The sequence below is a fragment of the Thunnus thynnus genome, chromosome 5, assembly GCF_963924715.1.
Source record: "Thunnus thynnus chromosome 5, fThuThy2.1, whole genome shotgun sequence".
Lineage (NCBI taxonomy): Eukaryota > Metazoa > Chordata > Actinopteri > Scombriformes > Scombridae > Thunnus > Thunnus thynnus.
This window is the reverse complement of record NC_089521.1, coordinates 29,760,736-29,784,808: the sequence shown is the minus strand read 5'-3', so window position 1 is coordinate 29,784,808 and position 24,073 is coordinate 29,760,736. Positions and strand designations below refer to the sequence as shown.

Genomic DNA, 24,073 nt, shown 5'->3' with positions numbered 1-24,073 from the left:
CAGTATCACTGACAACAGCCACAACATTCAGCTGAATTGTTGATATGTGCATGTGTCATCTAAATTTGGTTGCAAACGTGTAACGTGTTCAAGAATCATTAATGTTTATATCCAGAGCTACAAAACACTGGTACAACATGAAAAAACAAAAAAAATCCAAATATGTTTTGTTATGTACTCTTATATTTGGTGAAGGCTGAATGAAGTTTGTAGGAGTGAAGTAAAAAAATAAGCAAACACTTTAGAAATCTTTTTATTCAGAAATGAGAGTAGCAAATATTTAAATTATCATATAAATTCATACAAAGACATCGTCTCCATTTAGAAGCTATACACCGAAATGGTGCATGGTCACATAGTTTTGCTCGCTGCACCAAAAACAAACAATTTGATGAACGAACAGGGACGAGATCTGGCGCAGACAGTTAAAAATAAAGCTTTTAAAAAGGTCCCTCCACATGTTATCTCATTATCATGTGGTGACCCTGCTTATCACTAATCAATTCCTCGTTGGCCCATGGCTTTTTGTTTTCTGAATTTCACTGAGATTTGTAAGTTGCTTTTGAGATACCCTACAAATACATAAACTGGACTAAAAGTGCCAGGTGGGTGTTTTTTTTTTTTTTTACACCATATCTGGACGGTAGACCACACTGACTGTCCTGTGATTGTCCAATGCACTCTAGTACTCAGACGAGGATACATGGAACATGGCCCGTCAAAGATTTGCTTCATATCAGGATCATCCAGAAACATGAGTGAGGCGTCAGGTGACTAACAAGCAAATCAACACTTCAGCATCTCTGCCCCATTTCTACACAAGCAAACATAGAACTGGAGAGTAAAACAGCTTCCACACACCGAGTACTGAAGGTGGTTATGTGTAATGGAGTCAAGTAAACTTTAACACAATGCAAATGCCAGTGATAAATGAATCACATTGCAAATTCCTGTGTTAAACTCCAGCACAATGCAAATTCAAATATGAAACAAATTACATTCAAATTCAAACTGGCACACAATGTTACAAGAATAAGATTCCACCATTCTCTCCTCTGCTTTCAATGTTTTCAACTCTCTCATCTCTTTTCTTAGGTAAGATATTAGCATGTACAGGATATCTGCATTATGTCTTTGGAAAAGAGAAGCTTTGATTCATAGATCAACAGTGCAAGGTTTCAAGCCATTAAAGCCCTGACTTCCTGTCACAGAACTGGAAAAGAAAAGAATTTCTGACACAAGTAAATTAGAGAAGGGACACAAGGTTATGACTGGGTGATTGGAGTTAGCCAGGTGATTCGGTCACATCAGATCTGGTATAGCTGTGGGTGAAAGAGGGGAAATAGCAGCGCGGCTTTGGGCTGACTGCCATTTAAGACAATGGGGCTCCTTAGAGATGGAGCTTCCTTGAATTGTGAACAGTTTCCACAGAGTGAATGAAAACACGAGACCCTCAGAGGTGGTTTTTCCATCATGGCCGACCTGCGACAGAGTTCCCATCTGAACATAGACAGCTGATGTGTCAGAGAGCAATATGGGTCTTATGGGAGCCAAAGTTAGCGGTACGGATAATTAAAGATAAAGCAATTTTTGGACATGCAAGGAGGTGTGTTTGTGTCTGTGTAAAGGTAAGAATTAGGAGTCACACACAAGTTTCACTTTTGTGGTGTGAAAGCTATCAGAGCTGTGTCTTATTGCTAAGCTTAAATTTTGATTATGTAGCTGATTAATGTGAAAAAGTGGCTAAATTCAGTATATTAAAAGAAGTCAGTATGCATTATAGTATGATGTTGCTGTTGGTTTGCTGTTAATGTACAAGCAAGCAGGTGCAAAACATAAAAAAAACTAATTGTGGATGGTGATTAAAGTGCCTCTTGCTTTTTCTTTTTGAAATTTAATTGACGATGGCATTTCATAACTGCAATGTGCACATATTGCATCATTTCCTGTAAGTATAAAACACTTTATGTACATTGTTAATATGCAGTACATGTTAATGTATATTATGGAATTATGACACTGCTGATATCTTAATAAGCTTTAGCAAAGCCTCTGCACATCCACACAAGTGTTTTCAGTTATACTGTTTGGCTTCTCCTCACGCTCTGATGGGAACTGCATGAGGTCACCCTACTTTTCCACATTAGACATGTGACATGTCATAGTGGCAGAAGTACAGGTGTAATTAATAACATCGGTGATGGCTGCATTCCATTTAAGTGAGCCTCTTCCAGTGTCCTGGTGTTTTGCATACTGGCTCACTGGGATGGCTTACTGGTACATTTAATGGAACAGCATAGTAACGTTATTAGTTACACCTGTGCTTTTCCCCCCGTTATGACAAGTCAAAATGTCTATTGTGAAAAATGTATATAAAAAGGGGGGGTCACCTCTTTCCATGACTTTCTGCATGATGATTGCTGTGGAGCACGTCATCAGCTGTGCAGCCTAACAGCTCCCTCACTGGCTGCATCACAGCCCCAGTTTTATCCACAAGATCAGTAAGTAGGTTCTGCTGCAGCAAAAGGTGCAACAAAACTAACAGGTGAATAAGGGAAATGCCAGTCAAGCATGCACAGTCATGAGAGGAGGTCTAATCAGCCAAAATAAGTGAAAACATGTCTGTAGGTTGAACATGGTTGTGTAGGAGCTTTAATTAGCTGTTAGCTGCGTGTTTCTATTGGTCAAAATATTGGAAAAAATATTGGAAAAAAATATTGGAAAAAATATTTAAAGTGCAGTTTATTGCATGGAAAGGATAGTAAATGGCACAAAAGTTAAAAAAAAAAGTGACAGAAAACAGTAACAATTTACAGTGTATCTCTTGAATTCATTAAGTTTTTGGGTACGGTGTCATTATTCTGATGCTTAACAGTGTTTATATCCATCTGGGGGCCTGTGGACGTTTAATTGAACTTGCATGAAAACATAATTCAATGTGTTAACTTCTTTGCCTATTATTGCCAAGAGTAATTACAGAGGGAGGACAAATGTTTTAAGTTGTCTGTGTTTGATTTGTTCAGATTCTTTCTTTCATTCATAATTTTATTGTTACTATTATTTCATTTCACATCATTTGGACCCCAGGAAGACTAGGAAAACACTTTATGGAAGCTAATGGGAACTGAAAAAAGAATAAAAAATAACAGAAACACTTGTAAATGCCATCTAACACAATAGATACATACAGATCATGTTAAAGCCGCATCAGAAAGATGTTGTTGTATTGGATTGAACTGCATTACAAATGGTTACCAGTTCATTAGGTACAAGCTAATCCCATCCAATACAACAACCCTGCAATCGTGCAATCTTTGTCTACTTTGTCCCTTGCCGTTACATACATGAGGGAGACATAATTTAAGACACCTGTTAATAATGCAGCCCAAAAACACCACTGCTTTATTGCAGGGCTGTTGAATTGGACTGCATTAGCTTGTACAGATGTGCCTCATAAACCACTACCTGGTGGTGTACACTGTAAGGTTTTCACATTGTTTTTGGTCCCTTAAAATACAATGAAAATACTACTATATCTCATGGGATGATGCTATCCAATACAACAACTACAGTAGGTGGCTACTTTTAGCCATTTACATAGTACTGCTATCAGAGTTTGGACAAATTACTTCCAATTCTCTCTTAAATTCAGGAAGTAAACTTGTCTGCTACATAATAATTTCATTTAGATGAAAGGTTTTTCTTTATTATTATTAGATTGAAATTTCATCTTGAATACAGTGCAATGGAAAAACAAATTAACCCCCAAACCTTGCTAATATTGCTCATCATATTGCTGCATAGAGGAGAGTGAATATCAGTAGTTTGTTGGATGAAGGAAGCAGTAAAAAGGTGGTGCGTTAAACAGCGCTAATGCCATTAAACAGACACAGGTTTAAAGTTTTTAAAAAAATGGATTAGCACCTCTGAAATAATCTTATCAGTAAGAAAAAAACAGTGCAAGTAAGGCAACAGAAAAAAATGTACTTGTTGAAAGAAGACAACTGATTTTAAGGCAGAAGATGATAGAAGTTTGGGTGTCATCCAAGTGGAGACAGATGTATCAATACTGAAGTCTCCAGAAAGGACAGAGCACCCAAATGCAAATAGACTGACTGTTACTGTACGTCTCTATATTAGAGGAAAGAGGCACGCTTAACACAACCACGATCGGACATCTCTTCCCTCGCCCAGCTGCACCAGTGTTTGTTTTCCCTGCTCTGGTTCTAGCTTTAGCTGAACCCATCCTGGTTTCACAAGTGGTTGTGGAGAAGATAGATGGGGTTTGCATTGGTCATCTAAGCCATGGTTTTCTTCTTGCAATCCACCGAGCAGAAAAGGAAGCCCTGCACCGCCATGAAGCGTTGGCCGACCAGGCACTTGGAGCAGCCGGAGCACTTGAAACACTCCGGCTCGGCGTGCCAGTTGTGCTCACCGTAGGAAACCCTCTGAGCCTCGGGCTCCACCGCATTCTGGCAGGCTGCACATTTCTGGGAAGAGAGAGGATATAATGATGTCATGTCAAATAATCGTCTTTTAACTGAGATGTTTTAGATCTCTGGATTTGTTTTCATATTGTTATTCAAGCTTTTATTATATTTTTCTGATTGTTTTCTGTAGATTACTTTAGAAAATAATCTCTCAAACTCCACTGCAGACACTGAAAGTATTAACATGAGATAAGCAAGCACATACTCTTAATCGTGTTCTGGTGGTAAATTAAGTTTTGGATAAAAGATAAAATCTAAAAACATTTTAGCCATTTTAAAATGAAATATAGAAGCTAATATCTGAAACATGTAAAAACATTAATGCTCAGTGATGGCTAAATTTCAACAAAATGATTAGTAGCAGTTAGTGGGATGACCTTCAAACACTAACAAGGGAGCAGAGAAATTCTTCACGTTTGCGATGACGCAAGTCAGAAGTGAAAACAAGTATGAAGGTGCATTAAAACAGTGGCTTTGCCGGTGATTATGTTGGATAAATCATGCAAACACACACTGGGTGTTTCACATTCTTGGCTTTGGGTGGCCAGCATTAATTTACAGTTGTTTTTTTATATCTATTTTATACTGAAAACTATGTTTCAACCTGCGTGAGACAGTTCAGGAACACGGGGGGGGGGGGGGGGGGGGGGTGGAGGGGGGTCGGGCACTGCTGTTTATCATATACACTGACAGTTTGTTGTCACCATTACACACACACACACATCCAGGCTGTGACACTTGGACTATAAATACATTATTATTATTACAGAATTTCAGCCTCTCTTTCATCATTTAAATGAAAAAACACAAATGTAAGACTGATAAGGAAAAGGGTTTTATATGACAAACAAAAACAAGTATATTTTTTGTTCATGTAGTAAAGCTCTTCTGTATTGATTGCTGATCAATGCAATAATGCTCTGATTAATAATGAGTAACATATTTCTGGCAGACTTGCAGTATTCAGCAACTTTTTTTAAAATATCACCACTAGGAGTCGCTGTCATTTTCAAACCTGACATGATGACAGCTTTTATATTGAGAAGTCTAAACAGATTTTATGTAAACTGAGTGAAACAAAGTCTCTCTCACCACAGCGTAATTCTTCATGTAGCAGGGCTTGCAGACAGGTTTTTCATTCTCCATGACGTACGTCTCTCCAGCCAGGATGCAGTCACATTCAAAACAGCAGAAGTGCTTCAGATGCCAGTTCTGGCCCTCAGCCTGAGTGTACTCGTTACTGAAGATCAGCTGTAGACAGACAGACATCAGAATATAGATTGAATAATACTACCAACCTCACAACTATAGAGAAAAACTGTCACAAAGATGCAAAACTACTAATAACATCCAAAATACTGTAAAAATATATTTTCTCACCTCGTCACATCCTCCACAACGCGGCTTCTCGCTGTCTCCGTAGTGGCGTCCGCAGTACAGCTTGCCTTTCTTCCAGAAGTAGATCATGTCCACCAGCAGTTCAGTGCAGGTGCAGCACACGAAGCAAGCCGGGTGCCACATCTTGTCGTAGCCGGCCCGCTCGGCGTACACGGCCGGCTCACCCAGACGCATCGGCTGCTGGCAGTGATGGCACGACTTGGAGAAAGAAAAAAAAAAAGGAGGAGAGAGCGTTCATATGGTGGTGGATTTGATTTGTGAATCGTTCTATCACCAGCAGGGCGCTCTAACAGTTGATGGAGTACTGCTGTCTTTGATCTACAGGCTTTGTCTCTTATTGTGATAGAGATACAATGTAAGGTTATTTTCATTTCCAATTACTCAGTTGTGACATCTAATTCGTTTCAAACCGCCAAAAATCCCAAAATATTAAATTTACAATGAATAAAACTAAGTATAGCAGCAAATTCTCATTGTAGGAGAAGCTGGAACGAGGAAATATGGTGCATTTTTGCTTGACAAATGCCTTGAAAGATTAGTGAATTCACTTGTCAAGACAATAATACACACACACCCTTTTTTTTGAACAAAAAATGATTATGTACTTCCAGGATTTTTCAAAAGGTTTGCACAAAGGGTTATATCCCTCTCTTTGAGTCCATTTCAAAGTCAAGTAGGGCCTCGTTTGATCTGACAAAGGAAACATTTGAACTTTTTGCCTTCGATCACACTACTTCCTCAATGGAAGAGACATATTTTACCACTGAAAATGGGTGGAATTCCCCTTTTTAAACCACACATGCCACTGTGACCTGACCCTGGTGTTGTCGATTAGGATGACACGACATCTGGAGGTAAATTAAAGTAGAAATAAGTAAATATAAAGTCATGAAGTCACTCTGTGCAAAGAGAGAAGAGTATGTTCTTGACATCATGGATACTGTGAGGAGTTACGAGGGAGGATGGAGTGAGAGAAGGAGGGAAGATAAGAACAATATAACGAAAAAGACACAGAGATTGTAACGGAAGAGAAAGAAGACAGCAGAGTAGGGAAAAAATACAAGAGAAAACAGGACAAAATGAGAACTTTAGCAGCAGGGATGTTGACTCACAACCTCACCTCTACTCTTGCATAAACACTTCTTGATTCAGTATCAAAGGCCTTCAGAATACATGAGTCACACAGTAGAACTAAAAGCGGGAATAAATCATAAGACTCCACAGAAAGCAGAAAGAACTCCAACTACGACTCATGACTCACTGTGATTTCTAATTAAGTCGACATCCATCATTTTGAAGGAGGAAGCTTAGTCAGATTTGGTTTTATGGCTCCATCTAGTGTCCTGTCTGAGAACAACATTTAATTATATTAAACCGAGGTAAATCTTCCTTATTACTGTAACTAAGTCATTAAATTAATCACCAACTATTATATAATTAATTGCTTTGAATCATTTTTTCAGATAAAATGTGCAGATTCTCTGATTCAAGCGTCTCAAATGTGAACATTTTCTGGTTTCTTGATCTTTGGGTTGTGGACCCAATCAATCAACAGATTGACTGATTATGTAAATAATAGTTAGTTGCAGCCCTACAACACATGCATATTAATTTGATGTAAACTATTGTTATAAAAATTATGATTGCACTATGTGTGAGTGTTACTATTTTATCTAGATCATGATAAATTGTTCCTGCAGCTCTGCAACATCAGTAGACTTATCAGCTGAGGTTAAAGGAAGTTCAGTATTATATTTGTAAAGAGGAAGATGCAGAAATTAAAATTCGTAGGTAAAAGGGTGAGACATGTCATCTGGGGGTCAGTTGGGCAAGATGGCTCCTGGATAGGAGAACTGAAAACAGGCCTGATGTTATCTATAAGTCTGTATTTTGAGAGATTAAGAAAATAACTGTAACGCTCACTTAAGGTGTTTAAAATCCCGTTGTAGGCGCTACTCTGGGAGCCTTTTTTCTTTGTAACCTCATCCTGTGTGTTGCATTGTGAAACTCTCCTAAATTTTGATACTTCGGCTCTGGTCTCTATTGTTAAATGGTCAGTGAGAAGAATTTCTTTTTAACAACTATGGACTTTAACTTACTAGCGCTTACATGATTCACTCAAACAACAATTTATAACAGTGTTTCCCAGCCTGGTCGGGATCGCCCCAAGGAGTCATCACAGAAATCTGAAGTTTAGAGGCTGCAAGTAGACACTGCTTCATTTTAACGGCTCACAAACCAAAATAGTTGAGAACCAGCAGCCTTATCCTGGTGCATCACATGAAAGTACTATCCACAAACAATACTCTGTCATTATCTCAGTGTCTGGTGCAAGAACAGTCACATGACTAAGAAACTGGTGCAGATTGTTGCCATAGCCGAGTAGTAATGATTAAGTTCTGTTTGTACACTGTTAGTGCAAAAAATCGCCTACAGCCTACAATTTAAGGCACTATTGTATTGGTTCATTATGATTGGTTTTATTTTTAGAGTCCAGCACAGTGTGGTGGACTCTAACACTTCAGCAGACTGGATGATGCGGGACCTGGGACAGACCTGGAACTGCTCACTGCCCCACTGAGTAGTACTAGTTTATCAATTAGATGTGACAAAAAATAATCTTATTGTGTTTTCACAATAATATTGTGGGCAAAGATTCAATATTATTGTTTGCTGACTTTCACTGGAATCATATCATGATGGTTTGATTACATCATTGTGTGGTGTAATGGTGTAGTGCTTAACAGTGAAACACAGTTCATATATATCACAAAAAACATCCTTATATATTGTGATGATGATTTCAACCGCACTGCCCAGGCCTGGGTGCCAACAGAGCATAGTTTCAAGAGACGTTGGGAATTTGGTGTATTTACAAATGACAGACAGACTAATTCATAAACAGACAGAAATAAATAAGAAATATAAATATAAAATAAGAAATATAAACTGCTTACAAAGGACTGTTGTGGTAATCCAGCTTGCAAAGTTCCTGGGACGCCCATGGCTCCAGCAGTGGCAGCAGTACCCAAGGCTCCTCCAGCTGGTCCAAAGCCAGCAGAGGCTCCAGTCCCAGGCCCGGAGAATGGTCCAGCACCTCCAGCTCCAGCTCCAGCTCCAGCTCCAGCTCCAGCTCCACCCATGGGACCAACACCAGAACCTGCAGCCCCAGGCCCAGAACCAGCTCCAAACCCTGCACCTCCAACTCCTGGTTTATACCCAGGCCCTCCAGCTCCAGCACCAGCTCCAGCATTAACACCAACTCCAGCTCCACCGACCCCAGGCCTACCCCCAGGCCCAGAATCAGCCCCTCCAGCTCCAGCACCAGCTGCACCACCAGCTCCACCCTGCCCTCCTGCCTGAACTTGAGCCATCTCTTCAGGCAGCATGACATCCCCGATCCCAAGGGCCTCGTCCTTGTACTTGCGGACGTACTGCTCCATTTGCTTGACCTCAGCAGGGGTCAGCTCATGGCACTTGGACGGGTCCTGGTCGTGCTCGGGCAGCTGGCGAGCCATCTGCTGCCGTCGGTAAGCGGCTCCTTCTGAACCCGCCACCGGTCTCTTCTCCGGTGGGAGCAGCTCGATGTAACGCACCGCCTGGAAGACAGAAGGAAAAAATCAGAGGAAGCGGTTTTGCTCAGATGGGATAAACACAGATTGTGTGAAGGACAAGGATGAGAAGAGTACAGAGAAGAGGAAAGGCCCAACCAGAGAGAGATTAGGGGAGAACTGTCTTGGGAAAAAAAACTCTTCAAAAGTGCTTGTGGTGAGAAAGACGTGCAAAACAACAGATACAGGGAGTTTTTGAGTTCTGGTATTAAGTCTATAAATTATCCCTCATACAGGTGGCTCTGTGTCCATAAGGAACCATATTTTAAGGATTAAATTGCTAGAATGACATCTTCTTTTAACGTTAAGAGTTTAAGGATTTTTCAACAGTTTCCCCAGATATGTCCAGACCCAAGACATGAGTATGATGTGATATACCTACTAAACAACTGAGATCAGATTCAGTTAAAATTGCATTGTCTTGTGCAAACATTTTAGTAAAGACACTTGTCTCTGTGCTTCATTTAATTATTATTTTTAAATAACAAAAAGGTGAAGACAAACTATTTTTCACTATAGTAGGAAAAGAGAGAGAGCACACCAAGGCCACACATGCTAGATTGTGTTTTGTCTACAAAACGAAACAAACGCCGAATAATAATTGATAACAAAGCTTTTAAATGGAGCATACGCCCACATGATGTGTCTTAAAAAAGTCAAATTTGAATGCTGTAGTTGAGCCGTTTTATGCCGTATAGGACAAAGTGAAGGCACAGTCTATCAGTAAATTAATGGAGAGGTAGAAATAATATTTTACTGACACATGACAAGTTCCCAGAGCCCAAAGTGACGTCTCTGATACCTAAAGATATTCAAGACATTTTGAGCATATGGTCTGATTTTCTCAGTTTTGGTCAGGTGGTCGACTAATGGTCTCAGCACTAGGTTGAACTCTTACCAGATATTTATTGGCTACTGGTGGTGCCCACTCGTAGGTTACGGACTTCATTGGCACATCTTTGGATACTGGCACCACACTGGCTGGTGTGGCACTGATAGCGACCGGCAACTTGTTAGTTTTGACGGGTGTGGAGCTGGCGGGTACCGGCTGAGCCTGAGCCTGAGCGTTGCCGGGTGCTTTTCCTGCAGAGGCTCCAGCATGCTGTACAGAACCAGCTGCAGCAGAAGGAGGCACCACAGTTGAGGAGGCACTGGGAGGAACAATGTAGGAGGTGGCAGGGCTGGGCAGAGTGATGGTGACCATGTTGCCCTGGTAGTTTGGTATGCCATCCGTCTTCAGCTTAGCAATGAGCCCTGTGTACTTGGTGTCCTCGAACAGCTTTCCCACCTTCTTGTTCTCCTCCGAGTTCATCTGCACGTTGTGCTCCGTCAGGCCACATTTGCAGTTTCGGCAGATTTTTCTGCAGAGGAGAGAACGGGGTGAAAAGGAAGGAAAACAGTTAGGACTTGAGTTTCTCTAGTAGTTTGGATAGAGAGAAAAGATCTCAAATGACATCAAAATCAAAATGCTGTGATTGTGCACATGTGTGCTGTACATGGACACTGTCTTGTGCTTTAATAGACACAATGTTTCTGTTTTCCCAATTTTGCATTACATGCTAATTACTGTATGTTCCTTGGGAAAATATATAGTGCAAATATCTCTGCACTATGCACATGTCTCAACAAAACTTGCTTCATATTTGCAGAGTAACTATGACATCATTTATGAGGGCTAGTCATGCTCCAGCACGACCAGGCTCACATATTTCAAACAGGATTGGTAAAGCACTCTTTCATTTGTCTCTGCTGTGTCACGCTGTTTAAACCCAGTTGAATAAATCCACTTGGATACATCGAGTGCTTGTAACTTACTTTTAAAAAACAAAAACGCTAAAGAACAACTATTATTCTGTGCAGCAGATATTTTGTAACTGATATGGGATTCATCCTTCAAAAGAAAAATGATATTAATGGTACTGTGGGTTATAATCAGGTCATATATTCATATTTTAAAATTTTAGACATAAGAAAAGCCTTAAACTAGGTGGAATAAACACGAGTATGTACAGAATGTACAGTATACAGCATGTCTGCAAGGCCCACATATGCATATATCCAACAAGCTACAGCAAGATTCCTACAGATCTGACTTGGCATGATAAGTAAGGCCGCTGTCTGTTTCTAACAGTACAACATTCCTGGCTGAATTGAAAGCGACACATTTAACCGCTGACCACCACCAGAGAACCGCGGGGAGCCTTTGTGCCGGTGCTGTGGTGTGCATCGCGACAGCCCGGTGCTGTCTTCAGGAAAACTAGACAAGTGTGGATAATTGTCAGAGTCTGGACGGAAGTGATTTTCACGAGTCACTGTGCCAAGTAAGAGCACATATTGTGACAGACTGGGAAAGCAAAACAGGGAACCCTGGGAAGTCAGGCCCTGTTAAACACAGTATAAGTCATGAGAACATCTACATAGAGTCCTTGTGGGAGACTAGGAGGGCAGCTCTCAGCCTCCAATTAACGATATTTTGTTGAATTAGGCTCCATCCTCACTCTCAGCGCTAATCAGACCTAAAGTCATTATGGTAGACTCACACTGGCCGCATTTCCACCGTCACCATTATTTTTTGTTAACAATAAGCCGGTGGGACGTAGAACTCTGGGTTCAAACACAAACATGAAGAGTAGCTGTACTCAGGGGACAACATGTTCCCATTAGGACGGTGACTCCTGCTGCTATCAGAGTATTTTTGATTAAGCAAAGAGGCAAGTGATGTTATTGGCCAGTCTGGGCCAATGAATGGGCGTTTCTTTTTTTTGTTTTTCTTTTATTATTGCAGGAAGGATGTGCATGATTTTGTTGATGATTGTCCTGGTTTGTAAGCCTGTACTAACTCACCTGGCAGCTGCTTGATAAAACCACTGTTCTACCTGTGGATTCCTTTGCTCAAGAGACTCCTGTCACCATGGTTTCTGTTCATTTCCTTTTAATTACCCACATGTAACACAGGAAATCAATATATTGCAGCTGACTTCACACTGTCAAACTCGTTCCCGTTGGTTCAACACATAAAACAGAAGTTGTACAAACCTCCAGAAATGCAGCTCGAAGCCTTCACATTTGTCTTTGCATTTGAGACAGGCCGCTCCGGCTCCAAACTCGTGCCCGAGGGTCATCTGTAAACCAGACACATGAAGGAGATCAGTGTGTTATCACAGTTTTGTTTCTGCGTACTTTGAAAAGGAAATCTTGAGCTTTTATAGGTCAGGGCAGTACAAGTATTTGGGGACAGAAGTATAAAATATGATGATACGGAAAACTGCAAATGAAATTCCACATTTTAAGATTTATTTGTTCTTGGAGGAACTGTAACATGCTGTTCTGGTGTTGTGCACTAGAGACCAGCATCAGACTGGGAATTCTCTAGGAGTTAGGGGAGCAGCCCAGACTCTTTGATATTAATGATGCTCAACATGTGAAATAATTACTCTAGACTGAAACTGCTTCAGAAGTAAATGTGATGAGATCTGGACAGTACAAGACTGGCGCCAAGACATGAAGTGAATGAATTCATCTAGCCTAGACAGGACAAGATGATAATTTCACACTTCATATAATGCACAATATAATATAATGATGCAGAGCTGCAATGATTAGTCAGTTAATTGTTTGACAGAGAATGAATCAGCAACTATTTTGATAATGGATAAATGGTTTTAAGTCATTTTGGAAGAAAAAATGCCAACATTTTCTGATTCCAGATACTCAAAGGTTAATATTTCCTGGTTTCTTTAGTCTTCTATGATATTAAACTGAATATCTTTGAGTTGTGGATTGTTAGTCAGGACAAAAAAAAGACATTTGAGGACGTCATCTTAGGTTTTGGGAAACAGTGCTCAACATTTTTCACCATTTTTAGACCTAACGACTACTCATTTAATCCAGAAAATAATGGACTGATCAACTGATAATGAAAATAACAGTTAGTTGCAGCCCTATAATGATCCAGCTCTAGTTTGGGAAAATGTATATTTAACGTCACAACAAACCGTCTAATGTGATTCAGATGATTTGTTATCCAAGCAGAATTAGTCTTCTCCTTGCCTTGAAAACTATTTCATTTCTCTTCCACAGTAAACATCTAAACCACTTCACTTAACTGCCATCGGGGATTATATCCTCTCTGGTTTTCCTGCCAAGTATGTCTGCGCTGCTCTTCTTTCCTTATTATCGGCATCCTTTTTCCTGGCCTCAGTGTCAAACAAAGCTCCGACCACCTTAAGCCTTAAGCCATTACCGTCGTTTATGACCATATATGGTCAACTATTCAATGATGCTGAAAGCCTTGTGAATGCCAGCAGGCACCCCTGTTGTCTGAGATGTTTTGACCCAAAGACACTCACTTCTGAAGAATGCAGACAGTGACTCTTGGGTTTAACAGAAGAGACTAGATATAATTATTTTATCTACAATTGCATTTCCCAAAGAAGTGAGATTTTTATCCCCTGGGTGAGGTTGAGATAATGAAGTTTAGAGTACTGGTTTGTGACAAACAACACATATCAGTACATCTCAAGTTGCACAGGCACTGCTTTCACTTCCGCAAGCAACATAAATAAAACCGTAGGAGTAGATATCTAGCTTCCTTTATTTTATTTATAAAATGACAGACTGTCAAACTGACCTAGACTCAGGAAATTCAGGAGAAATCCACAACGTATGTCCTCCTCAGACCCTGAACCTTAAACCCTCATCATTGTCCACTTGTACTTGCTGTACATACTGAACTACCGATTTATTTTTTAGTTTTCTTAATTTCTTCATAAAGTCATTGTATTTATTCTTTCCCTTTAGGTCTTAATGTTTTAAATCAGTGTCTCATTTCATGTTTAATGCATTTTGTAAAGTGTGTCATATAAATAAACATACTTCGCCTCAGCGTATGCTACCAAGTGTGGGAGCCGTTTAACAGCATACTTTCTTTAATTCAATTTGATGGTGTTTATAAAAGATTGGAGCAGCTGAGCAGTTGAAATATGATGTTATTCAGTCCAGACCAAACATTCCTACTTTTTCCTCGTTCCCCGTTTTCCCTGGAAATGCACTATAACGCTCCTTCGCTATCATTCTAGGTAGGGTTGGCTATGATTTGAAACTTTCCAAGAGTAGAAATAACAAATAATCCCAGCAGCATATGCACATCTCAAAAATGTCATCGGGTGAGTCTGATCTATCTAGAATCTATTCAGCTGGTTTAAGTTCTTGAGCACTAATAGCAAAGCAAAACTTAATGTTGTCTTAACACGAGCAGCTGTGTAGTAACTTTATCTAAATTAAGTACAATCAAATATTGGCTAAATTTAAATCAGGAGCAATCTGATCTGATCAGTAAACAGGATTACAATAACTTCTGGTCTTTGATAGTTGTTGATATTCTGTTGGTACCAAGAAAGTATTGAGATTCAAAACTCAACCCTTATTCCTTGGACGGGAACATTTAGTTGCATCTCCTCTCAGGTTGAAGTGAACTAGATACTTGTACAAAGTTTATAATTTAAGAATTTCAGTGACTGTTCTTTTTAGATCTCTGGATGAAATCATCTGTTGAATACTGTACTCAAAAACGCAAAAGTAAGTGTTGGGATTTAATGGGAGCCAAGATAAGCAATCGCCGCTTACGGATGTGTAAATATTTGTCTTGGGTACAGTGAAGTCACTCAGTGTCTTTCCTTGGAACAGAGTTTCACAAACTGCATTAGCAGTTGATGTCGATCAGTGACTTTGTATGATGACTAAGCCTGCTGGGTAATTCATTCTGGTGATAACGCTCTGCAACAAGGCTTTTCAGACACAAAGTATACACTTCACGTCCTATGAGTCACATCCACGATGAGTCATTTTGTCAGTCAGTTGAAAAAAGGTCTTTGGGGCTGCAGGCCAACAGCAGCTATGATGGCGGCAGTCACTGGCTGTGGAGCCATTTTCATTTCAAGCAGTCAAACCGCAACATCTTATTTCTTTTAACATCGATAAGAAGACGCAAAACATTCTTTAAAACTTTTTAAATTCTGGTTTGTGTTGTCTTACATCTACAGCACATCTGTAGTATTTTATGTCTATTTTATGTCTAATGTAGCGCAACAAAATGCTAAATGCTCAATACTTTCCTGCTTCACATTGAGGCAGCTGTTATATATATATATATATATATATATAACGGCTGCCTCAATGTGTATATATATATATATATATATATATATATATATAAAATACTTTATACAATGTAATATGACAAACACTCCTCTGACCAAAACTTCCTTCTTTTGAGTCGCTGGGGGGGGGGGGGGGGGGGATATTCATATCTCCAATAGCATTAAAAATATCATTTTATTTCAGCCTCCTCGCTGTGGTTTTGGAGAGAGTTTTGATATTTCATTTATCCCATGTTTTTGCTGGCCTGACTGCTTTCCAGTCCGTAACACAGAAGTCTCCAATGTATTTGAACAAACAGAGAGATCTGAGGGGGATGAGGTCACTCAACTGTGTTGCAATTTTTTCCACAAAATTCCTGCCTATGGCAACTTCAACAACCATTTAGGTGTTTAGAGAGGGAAAATGACTCCAAATGAGGTCAAAGCCTGGGAGAAAGATCACCAGATACAACTTCAGTTTAACTAAATTGCAGTAATGATGATTTCCCAGCCTGAAAGCGGCGCGCTCATAGTCACATACTATCACATCAGCTGTCTTTTTCAAAGACTGCGTGAGCTTAATTGAGCATAAAATTACCTATGTACACAAGTTGCTTTTCTTAAACGGGGGCAGTAATTACAGTTTGACAGTAATTACAGCAGCCTCTCTCTGACTGTGACCTGCAGCCTCCAGCAGACAGAAACCCTGCAGCTGCTGCAGATTGATCTCCTCCAGGGATTTAGAGCAGATGTCAGACTTAGTCTGTCTGGGTCGTCCAGCTGCTCATCCAGACCCACTTTCCAGCACCAGCTTATTGTACGTACAGTATCAAATGTGTTATTTATGCTTTAATGGAGTTGCCTGTGCTGACTTGCACCCACTAACCAGTAACCAGCAAACAGAAAAGGAAAAAATGCCACAAGACTCATGTACTGTAATACATTTGGCTCCGTTAGAGGCGGGGGAGTTCCTTCACTTTGGCAGACGACCAGCCATCCCGTCATACTTCATCCAAAATGTAACTGCTAATTAGAATAAAATACAACCTTATGACAACTGCTGGTGAGTCCTGAAATAGCACACAATGTGGACAACAAGCCGCAAATTAGTTTCATGCCACACAAGCATCATGTGCTTGTGACTTATCCTGTAGACATTCTGATCTTCGGTGTACACGGACTACATTTCAATTTTATTTTAGCCTAACAGTTGCCTGTGCAGGTGACTGAAGCCAAAGTCACGTTGAAAAAAAGCCGCAGCACACTGAGTGATTGATGCTGTGTTTTTACTGCTACACACATTACATCACGCTAACGATTTTTACCCCTGGAGCAACCTGTACTGCCATTCTACTGCTGCCAGCTATCTAAACATAGACGCAAAGATCTGAGGAGGACGGCTCAGCCAAACTAAGACGAAACAGATAAAATGTGGTGTTGCATCTGCAGAAAAACTGACCCAAGTAAATGGACCCCAGGCCATAGGATGTGAAGACATTTTTAACTGATAATTTGCAGTTTCATTTTAATTTACTGTACATATTCTTCAGCTACTGATCACAGATTGCGGATTGAGATGTAAATTATGTAAGCACATATTTCTAGATGAAATGTTGAAAGAGTTCAACAACTGCAACACTGTTATTTCCTAACCTACCATGTTAAAATAGAAGCACACTTGACTGGCATAATGTAAATGGTCTTACGGTTGACCTCAGTCAGTTGATTTCAGTACAAAAACTTAACAGAGAGCTTTAAAGTAATAATCTCAAAGATGTTCAAATGTCTGTTATGTTACTATTTAATGCTGAATGAAGTAACACAATGGCGACTGAGCCTATGGCCCACTGATGAAAGCCCTTGCATTTGCAGCACTACGAACTGGGTGTCTGTGGTGACATTCCCGCAAAAATCACAAGCAGTGCACATCAAGTTCCATCACTCAGCAGTGGTTGGTCCACCAGAGAGGGTAGGCGGGGCTAAAGCAACAGACTCACTCTTCAACTCACTTGTGTGCAAGTAGGTCTATCAGCAGACTCACAGTATCTACACGACACACCCACTTTACTACACGACACGCCCACTTGGTCAGATTTAGACATGAGCAGTGAGATAGTTAGGGTTAGGGGCTGGGGGGGGATGTGTTATGTAGCAACTGTTATGGTAACAGCATCAGGGAGGGGGGTGACGTGTAGTAAAGTGGGTGTATCATGTACATACTGCGAGTCCTCAGATAACCTACTTGGACTTGTGTGTGAAGCGGCCTACTGTTTTTTCTGATCCCTGACATCACACAGGCGACACTGTTTGGATCTCTGGGAAGTGAGGTCCAAAAATCACACCTGTAATCACAGCTTATCACCATAGGTACCACCAAAGAGAACAAAAACAGAGATCTTCATGATTGTTACTTTAAAAAGCAGATTTGAAACAGCATTGGATATACTGGGATTATTCATGGATCCTAAGTAGACAAAGCTGAAGGAATGTATGAGAGAAATTCGATGAATGCAGCTGGTGCCCAGCAGCCGTCTCTGAAATGAATGAATGCCTATTAGACAAAATTCCAGCCTGAGTCAGAAAAACAAAAACCCTCCCTCAAAAATAGACTAGTTTCACATTTTAAAAGTCTCACAGCAGCATCATCACTTTGCCTTCCCCCTTTTGCATGGAAAGATATCATTAAAAACTCTCTAAATGTAATGTCTTCTTGTATATAACCTGACATACATAAAGAAGATGAAATGAATTCATATGTTATAAGAAGTATTGAGACTGGCTCTGCAATTCGGGCATATTTATAATTCAAACAACAGCGCTTACTGTTTGGTAAATTATAACTTTTACAACTGGATTGCATTTTTAAATTGTATTTATTGTACTTATTTTAGTTGTTGGCGATAAAGAGCATATTACTGGAAAAAAAATAGAACTGTTTCTATGTATCAATGACGAATTTCGCAATGGCTTCAAATCATTTGCTAAATAATTGTTAATACTTTATAGAACATGTAAGTTTTGTAAATAGGAAAAGTATCTCCACATTGAAAGCATTTTAAACGCAGTATGGCGTCGAGATCTTGTCGATGGGAGCATCTTCTCAAGAGGAAGTAAGCTTACTAAGAGGGCAGGTCAGGATACGAGGTTTTTATAGTAAACCACAGCTGAGAAGTGCTTCTTTAAGTCTTGAAGTTAGCAAATTTTAACATTTTCGTATCATTTAATTCAAGTTTTTATCAATGAAAACGCAAAAACTTTACCAGTACGACATATTTGAAATGAAATGCCCAATAAACAAGTGATAAAAATCAGTCTGGTAACTTTTCTGGCCACCTGCCCGGTCCTCGGCACACCTTTCAGGGCGTTCCCCGGTCAGTAAGAGACGCCGAGTAACGTTACACACTGCGGGGGAACCTTACCTTCTTCACTTCCTTCTCTATCTCCATGTTTGTTTCTGTCAGCGCAGAGTTCAGTCGGTCCAGACGAAGCGAACAGAGCCAGGGGACAGGGCCTTCACTGAAAAAGGCTGTCAGGAACAAAAACTGACAGGAAAGGGGACCAGAGAAATAAAACGACCCGGCTCTCTCTCCGCTTTCTGTCCTGTGGTCGTGCTCCGTAGAAATGTCAAGTGACATAACATGAAGAACGCTGCTTCCGGCCAGTGCTTACAAAATAAAACCCTTGTTCGCTAGTATTACGGTCATACGGGGACTGCTACTACTACTATTACTAATAATAATTATAATTTCATAGCATATTTCATGCAAAGATGCAAACCAAAGTGCTTTACAAACAAGATCTAATGAAAATAAATAATAACAATAAGTGAAAAAGTTTTATCACAGCAATAAACAATAAAGTGAGAAGGAAAAAAAAACACAAAATAAAACAAACACACAAACAAACAAAAGTTTGATCACAATACAATAAAACATTAACAATGATACCACTAAAGTTACCCCAAATTAAAAGATAGGTCTTTAATTTATTTTTAAAAAATACTAAGTTCTCTGTTCTGAGATCAAAGAGGTGGGTGCTCCACAGTTTTGGGCCATAACAACACAAACAGCCTGACTCACTCACTCACTCACTCAAAACTAACTAACAAACTGAAATGACTGAAACAATTATTCTGTTATCAAAACAGTTGCTAATTAGTTTTCTGTCTATCGACTGATTAATCGACTGATCGCTGCAGACAATATGATAAAAATAACTACAATGACAGGGTACACAGCAGCTTATTAAAAAATTAACTTCATTTGATCACCACCACCATATTACAGATTGTAGTTAATGTCTGGTGTTTTGTATGGCTTCTTTGAGCTCTAGTTCCAATTAGAGTATACAATATAATATAATATAATATAATATAATATAATATAATATAATATAATATAATATAATATAATATAATATAATATAATGAGAGAGTATTGTACTGTTTTAGAAATATTTTTATTGTATTTCTACGTCACAGTCATTTTCTTTAATTTTCAAGACAACGTTTCTTCACTTCCGGTCCCATCTTTGCGTCATCTCTTGAGCTTAACACTGGTTTCACTCAGGAGGTCCCATTCACTTTTAATTTATACCCAACACGGCACTTCCGCTTTGATGGATCGTCATGTTGACCAATAGGAATGGAGAAAGCCGCCACCGCAGGGCGGGACGACCAACCAGCGTGCAGCGGGGGCGTGTACTCATCATAACAAAGGATATGCGTGTGTTTTGACAGATTCAACCTGCTGTAGTGCTAATTTCAGATTTTACTGTTTCTGAGAAATGTTTGAAGATTTTTTATTCTACCTAATCATGATATTTTGATGATTTCTTAAAGATATATTGTAAAAAAGCAATATACTGTATGTCAATAACTTTGAAAAATGCACATTGGAATAAGCCTTGTACACACGCACACACAGATACCAACCACACCCCACAGCTGGTTTATTCTGTGATCCGACGTGTTGTGGTTAACACTGAAACGCCTGTCAAACAGCTAGAGTCCCGTTGCCTCAGTGACAGGAAACTATGTGGTTTACAGCTTCCTCTGTGAACTGTTACTGGCCTTTTCAAAAGGAAACAACACCCTGACACCCTGACAGGTCAGATGGTGTTATCTATCATGGAGCAGCTTTGGAAGAGTGTGGATGCTGTTTTTCAGCAACACTCTGCTTCACTGTGATGTCTGATCTATGCTCTCTGGTATGAACATGTGTAATAGACAATTTCCTTCAGTGCTCCAGAGCTTGTTAAACTCTCAGACAGCTGTTTTCTACCATTTCCAGAGATGTCTTCATTTGACATGATGTTTAAGAATAAACCCACCATATCATCTTAAACCACAAAGTGTGGCTGCAGACACTGAATTTACCTAATTTGACCTGCAGAAGGCTGTACACTTCTTTTCCACACATAAAAACCTAAAGCTGAAATCTGTTATTTCATTGTTTCATCTGTATGGTGGAGGGTGGTGAAAGAAGAAAAAAAAAACAAGTGCTATAGTCCATAAGTGGCTATTTTGACATTCTAATTGGGGTTTTTTTCTTGTCACACCTGCCAGCTGAACATGCTCAGTGTTGCCTCTAAACTGTAGGTGGCACCCTAGGCGAGATCTGAAAATTTACTTGCCCCAGACACTTAACTTAAGCCATGTCTTCCTCAGAAAAATTACAGCATCGCTCAATTATTCAAACAGCTTAGAACAACCAGAAAACAATTTAAATATTTAGCAGCAAAAGGGGAAGTTGAGTGGTTGAGTGTAAAAAAGCATCTGACTACAAGGTTTCACATCACATCTCTATCATTAGGTTTCCTCTAACCATGACCACAATCCTTCCCTGAGAAAAAGAAAAGTAATGCGGATGTATTTTGTCCTATAGAAACACAGCTGTGGGTCGTTTTGGAGTGAACCCTCCCCATGCCTCTATAAGACCAGGTCAGGTCATTGGAAAGTGTTTGTGCCTCATTGTGATTACAAATTGGCCATAGTATTTCAATTCAATTCAATTCAATTTTATTTATATAGCGCCAAATCACAACAAAAGTCATCTCAGGGCACTTCTCACAGCGAGCAGGTCTAGACTATACTCTTTAATTTACAGAGACCCAAGAACCCAGAAACCTCAAGCAGAACCTGGCTCTAGGTGGGCGGCCATCTGCTTTGACTGGTTGGGTTGAGAGAGAAAGATGAGGGGGGGCAGAACAACAACAGCAATAACAACAACAACAACAACAACAACAATAGATACATGACTAGCAACAACAAACGGCACCAACAGCTGGAGAAGGACATCCCCATGGCTAAGGGCCACAGCCCGGTCCCTGAGGTTTCCTGCAGATGAGAAAGCACAAATAATAGTAATAGGGTACTATGAGCTCTTTAAGATACGATGGTGCCTGATCATTAAGAGCTTTGTGGGTGAGGAGAAGGATTTTAAATTCAATACTGGATTTTACTGGAAGCCAGAGCAGAGAAGCTAAGATGGGAGAAATATGATTTCTTTTTCTAGTTTTTGTCAGTACACGTGCAGCTGCACTCTGGACCAGCTGGAGAGTCTTTAGAGACTTGTTAGGGCAGCCTGATAATAATGAATTGCAATAATCCTGCCTGGAAGTAACGAATGCTTGGACTAGTTTTTCTGCATCTCGTTAAGACAGGATGTGCCTGATTTTTGCAACATTATGTGAGTGAAAAAAGGAAGTCCTTGAAATTTGTTTTGTGTGGGAGTTAAAGGACATATCCTGATCAAAAATAACTCTCAGATTCCTTACAGTGGTGCTGGAGGCCAGGGTAATACCATCTAGGGTAGAGTCGTCTACATTCTCTGTCCCGGTCAGCAGCCACTTCTGCTAATACTTTCTGACCTAATCGCTTTCGTAAATAGATAGTTGTTCAGTTGTTGTTTTTTTCACATCTTTATTGCATACCAACAATGCAATCAAAAATTTTCCCAAATGCATCATTAGATGATGCATCATCACTGCAGAAAGGGACAGATTACAACTATAAGATAAACTGTGGTCCCTTTCAAGTTGGACCCCAGTTACCATCATTGTTCTGTTATGAATCTGTTCGCAGTCTGACTCCAAGCTGCCATTCTCCACCAGTCCTTTAGAGGCTCTCAGACTTTTCTCCCTTTTCGTTTGGACTGGACTGAGTGGGGGAAAGCTGTTTTGAGTTGTATCTTTAAAGACATCTGGCATGATATCATTTAAGTTGCCTTTATTAGTTGGACTGTATTCATTGTGTTGCTAGGTTTTTGGTTTTCTGTTTCCTCCTTCTTCGCCTGCTTTTCCCTTTACACCTGCCCTGCATTCAGTCTCCTTAGCTCTGCCCTGCTCCCTGTGTCTTCCCCAGCCAATCGGCTCCCAGCGTGCTCATTGGTGAGTCTTGCCACCTTTTCCTTGTTGTTTCACTAGTTCAGGTTATATTTAAGTCCTGGTCTTCAGTTCAGTTTTGTCGGATCTGCTCTGTATTCGGTTTTGCTCTGATCTACCAGCTTTATTTTTGCCTTCATGTTCCTAGAATAAAGAAATTATTCTTCAGCCTGCTTTGTCTACGGTCTCCGGCATTTTGGTCCACCTGCTCTGCACCACTTGACATGTTCACCCTACTGAGAATTCAACAGGGCTGGAATAAGCTGCACTCATGTTCCTCCAAACCATTTTCCCCAGGGTCCCGAAGGCAACCAGTATTTCTATGCTGGGATACAACCCCAGGTTTATTGTATGACAGTTAGTTTGAGATCATTTTAGGAAGAACACATTTATTTGAAGATACACACCACATAAGCATCAGCTGAAATATTAAAAGTATGAAAACTAGTGACTTAACCACAGACTGTGTATAAAGTCGGAGGTAGCGAGGTGTGACATCAGCCATTGGTTTGCATTAGAGCTGGTTTTAAGCCCAGAGCTGCTGCTTATCAGAGCTGCCAAGTGTCACGGTTTGACTGTGAGACTCATGCATTTGACACAGATCTCATGATCTCACGCCACACATGCCTTCTCTCACTCTAACTTTTTGCCTTCACTTCCTTTGTTTTTGTCTTCTGACCCTTACCATTTCAGCTTTTAATCCTGTGTTAGAGGAGCATATTACCAAATAAATTTGTAAGTAAATTACTGCAAAGTAGTTGCCACAAACAACCTTTGGGGCCCCTGAGGGTCTAGGGCCTTCTGGTAATCCTCCTGGTAATCCAGCCCACCACAGAACATTATTTAGCCAAGATCAGAGGCAATGTGCAGTAATTGTTTGTGCCTTCATGTACTTTTTCAAACCTTTTTATTTTCTTGATTTTTTCTGTCAAAATCATAAAACTATTATTTCATGGAAACTAGTGTTACTTTGTGTATTATGAGTTGATATTCCACTGTTCTTTATGCCCAACACCATGTTTTAAAATAGATGGAACATTAAAATAAGGAAGCT

The 24,073-nt window shown here is 40.0% G+C and overlaps 1 protein-coding gene across 1 annotated transcript; it reads right to left on the bottom strand.

Annotated features, from left to right (window-relative positions):
- Positions 1-237: 237 nt before the first annotated feature.
- Positions 238-19,272, bottom strand: tes (testis derived transcript (3 LIM domains)). Its single transcript, XM_067590627.1, has 7 exons — positions 19,056-19,272; positions 12,536-12,621; positions 10,398-10,860; positions 8,846-9,487; positions 5,871-6,086; positions 5,583-5,741; positions 238-4,490 (listed from the first exon to the last, which is right to left on the bottom strand). The coding sequence occupies exons 1-7, from the start codon at positions 19,269-19,271 to the stop codon at positions 4,299-4,301; spliced, it is 1,974 nt and encodes a 657-aa protein (XP_067446728.1). The 5' UTR covers position 19,272; the 3' UTR covers positions 238-4,298.
- Between the last annotated feature and the right edge of the window lie 4,801 nt (positions 19,273-24,073).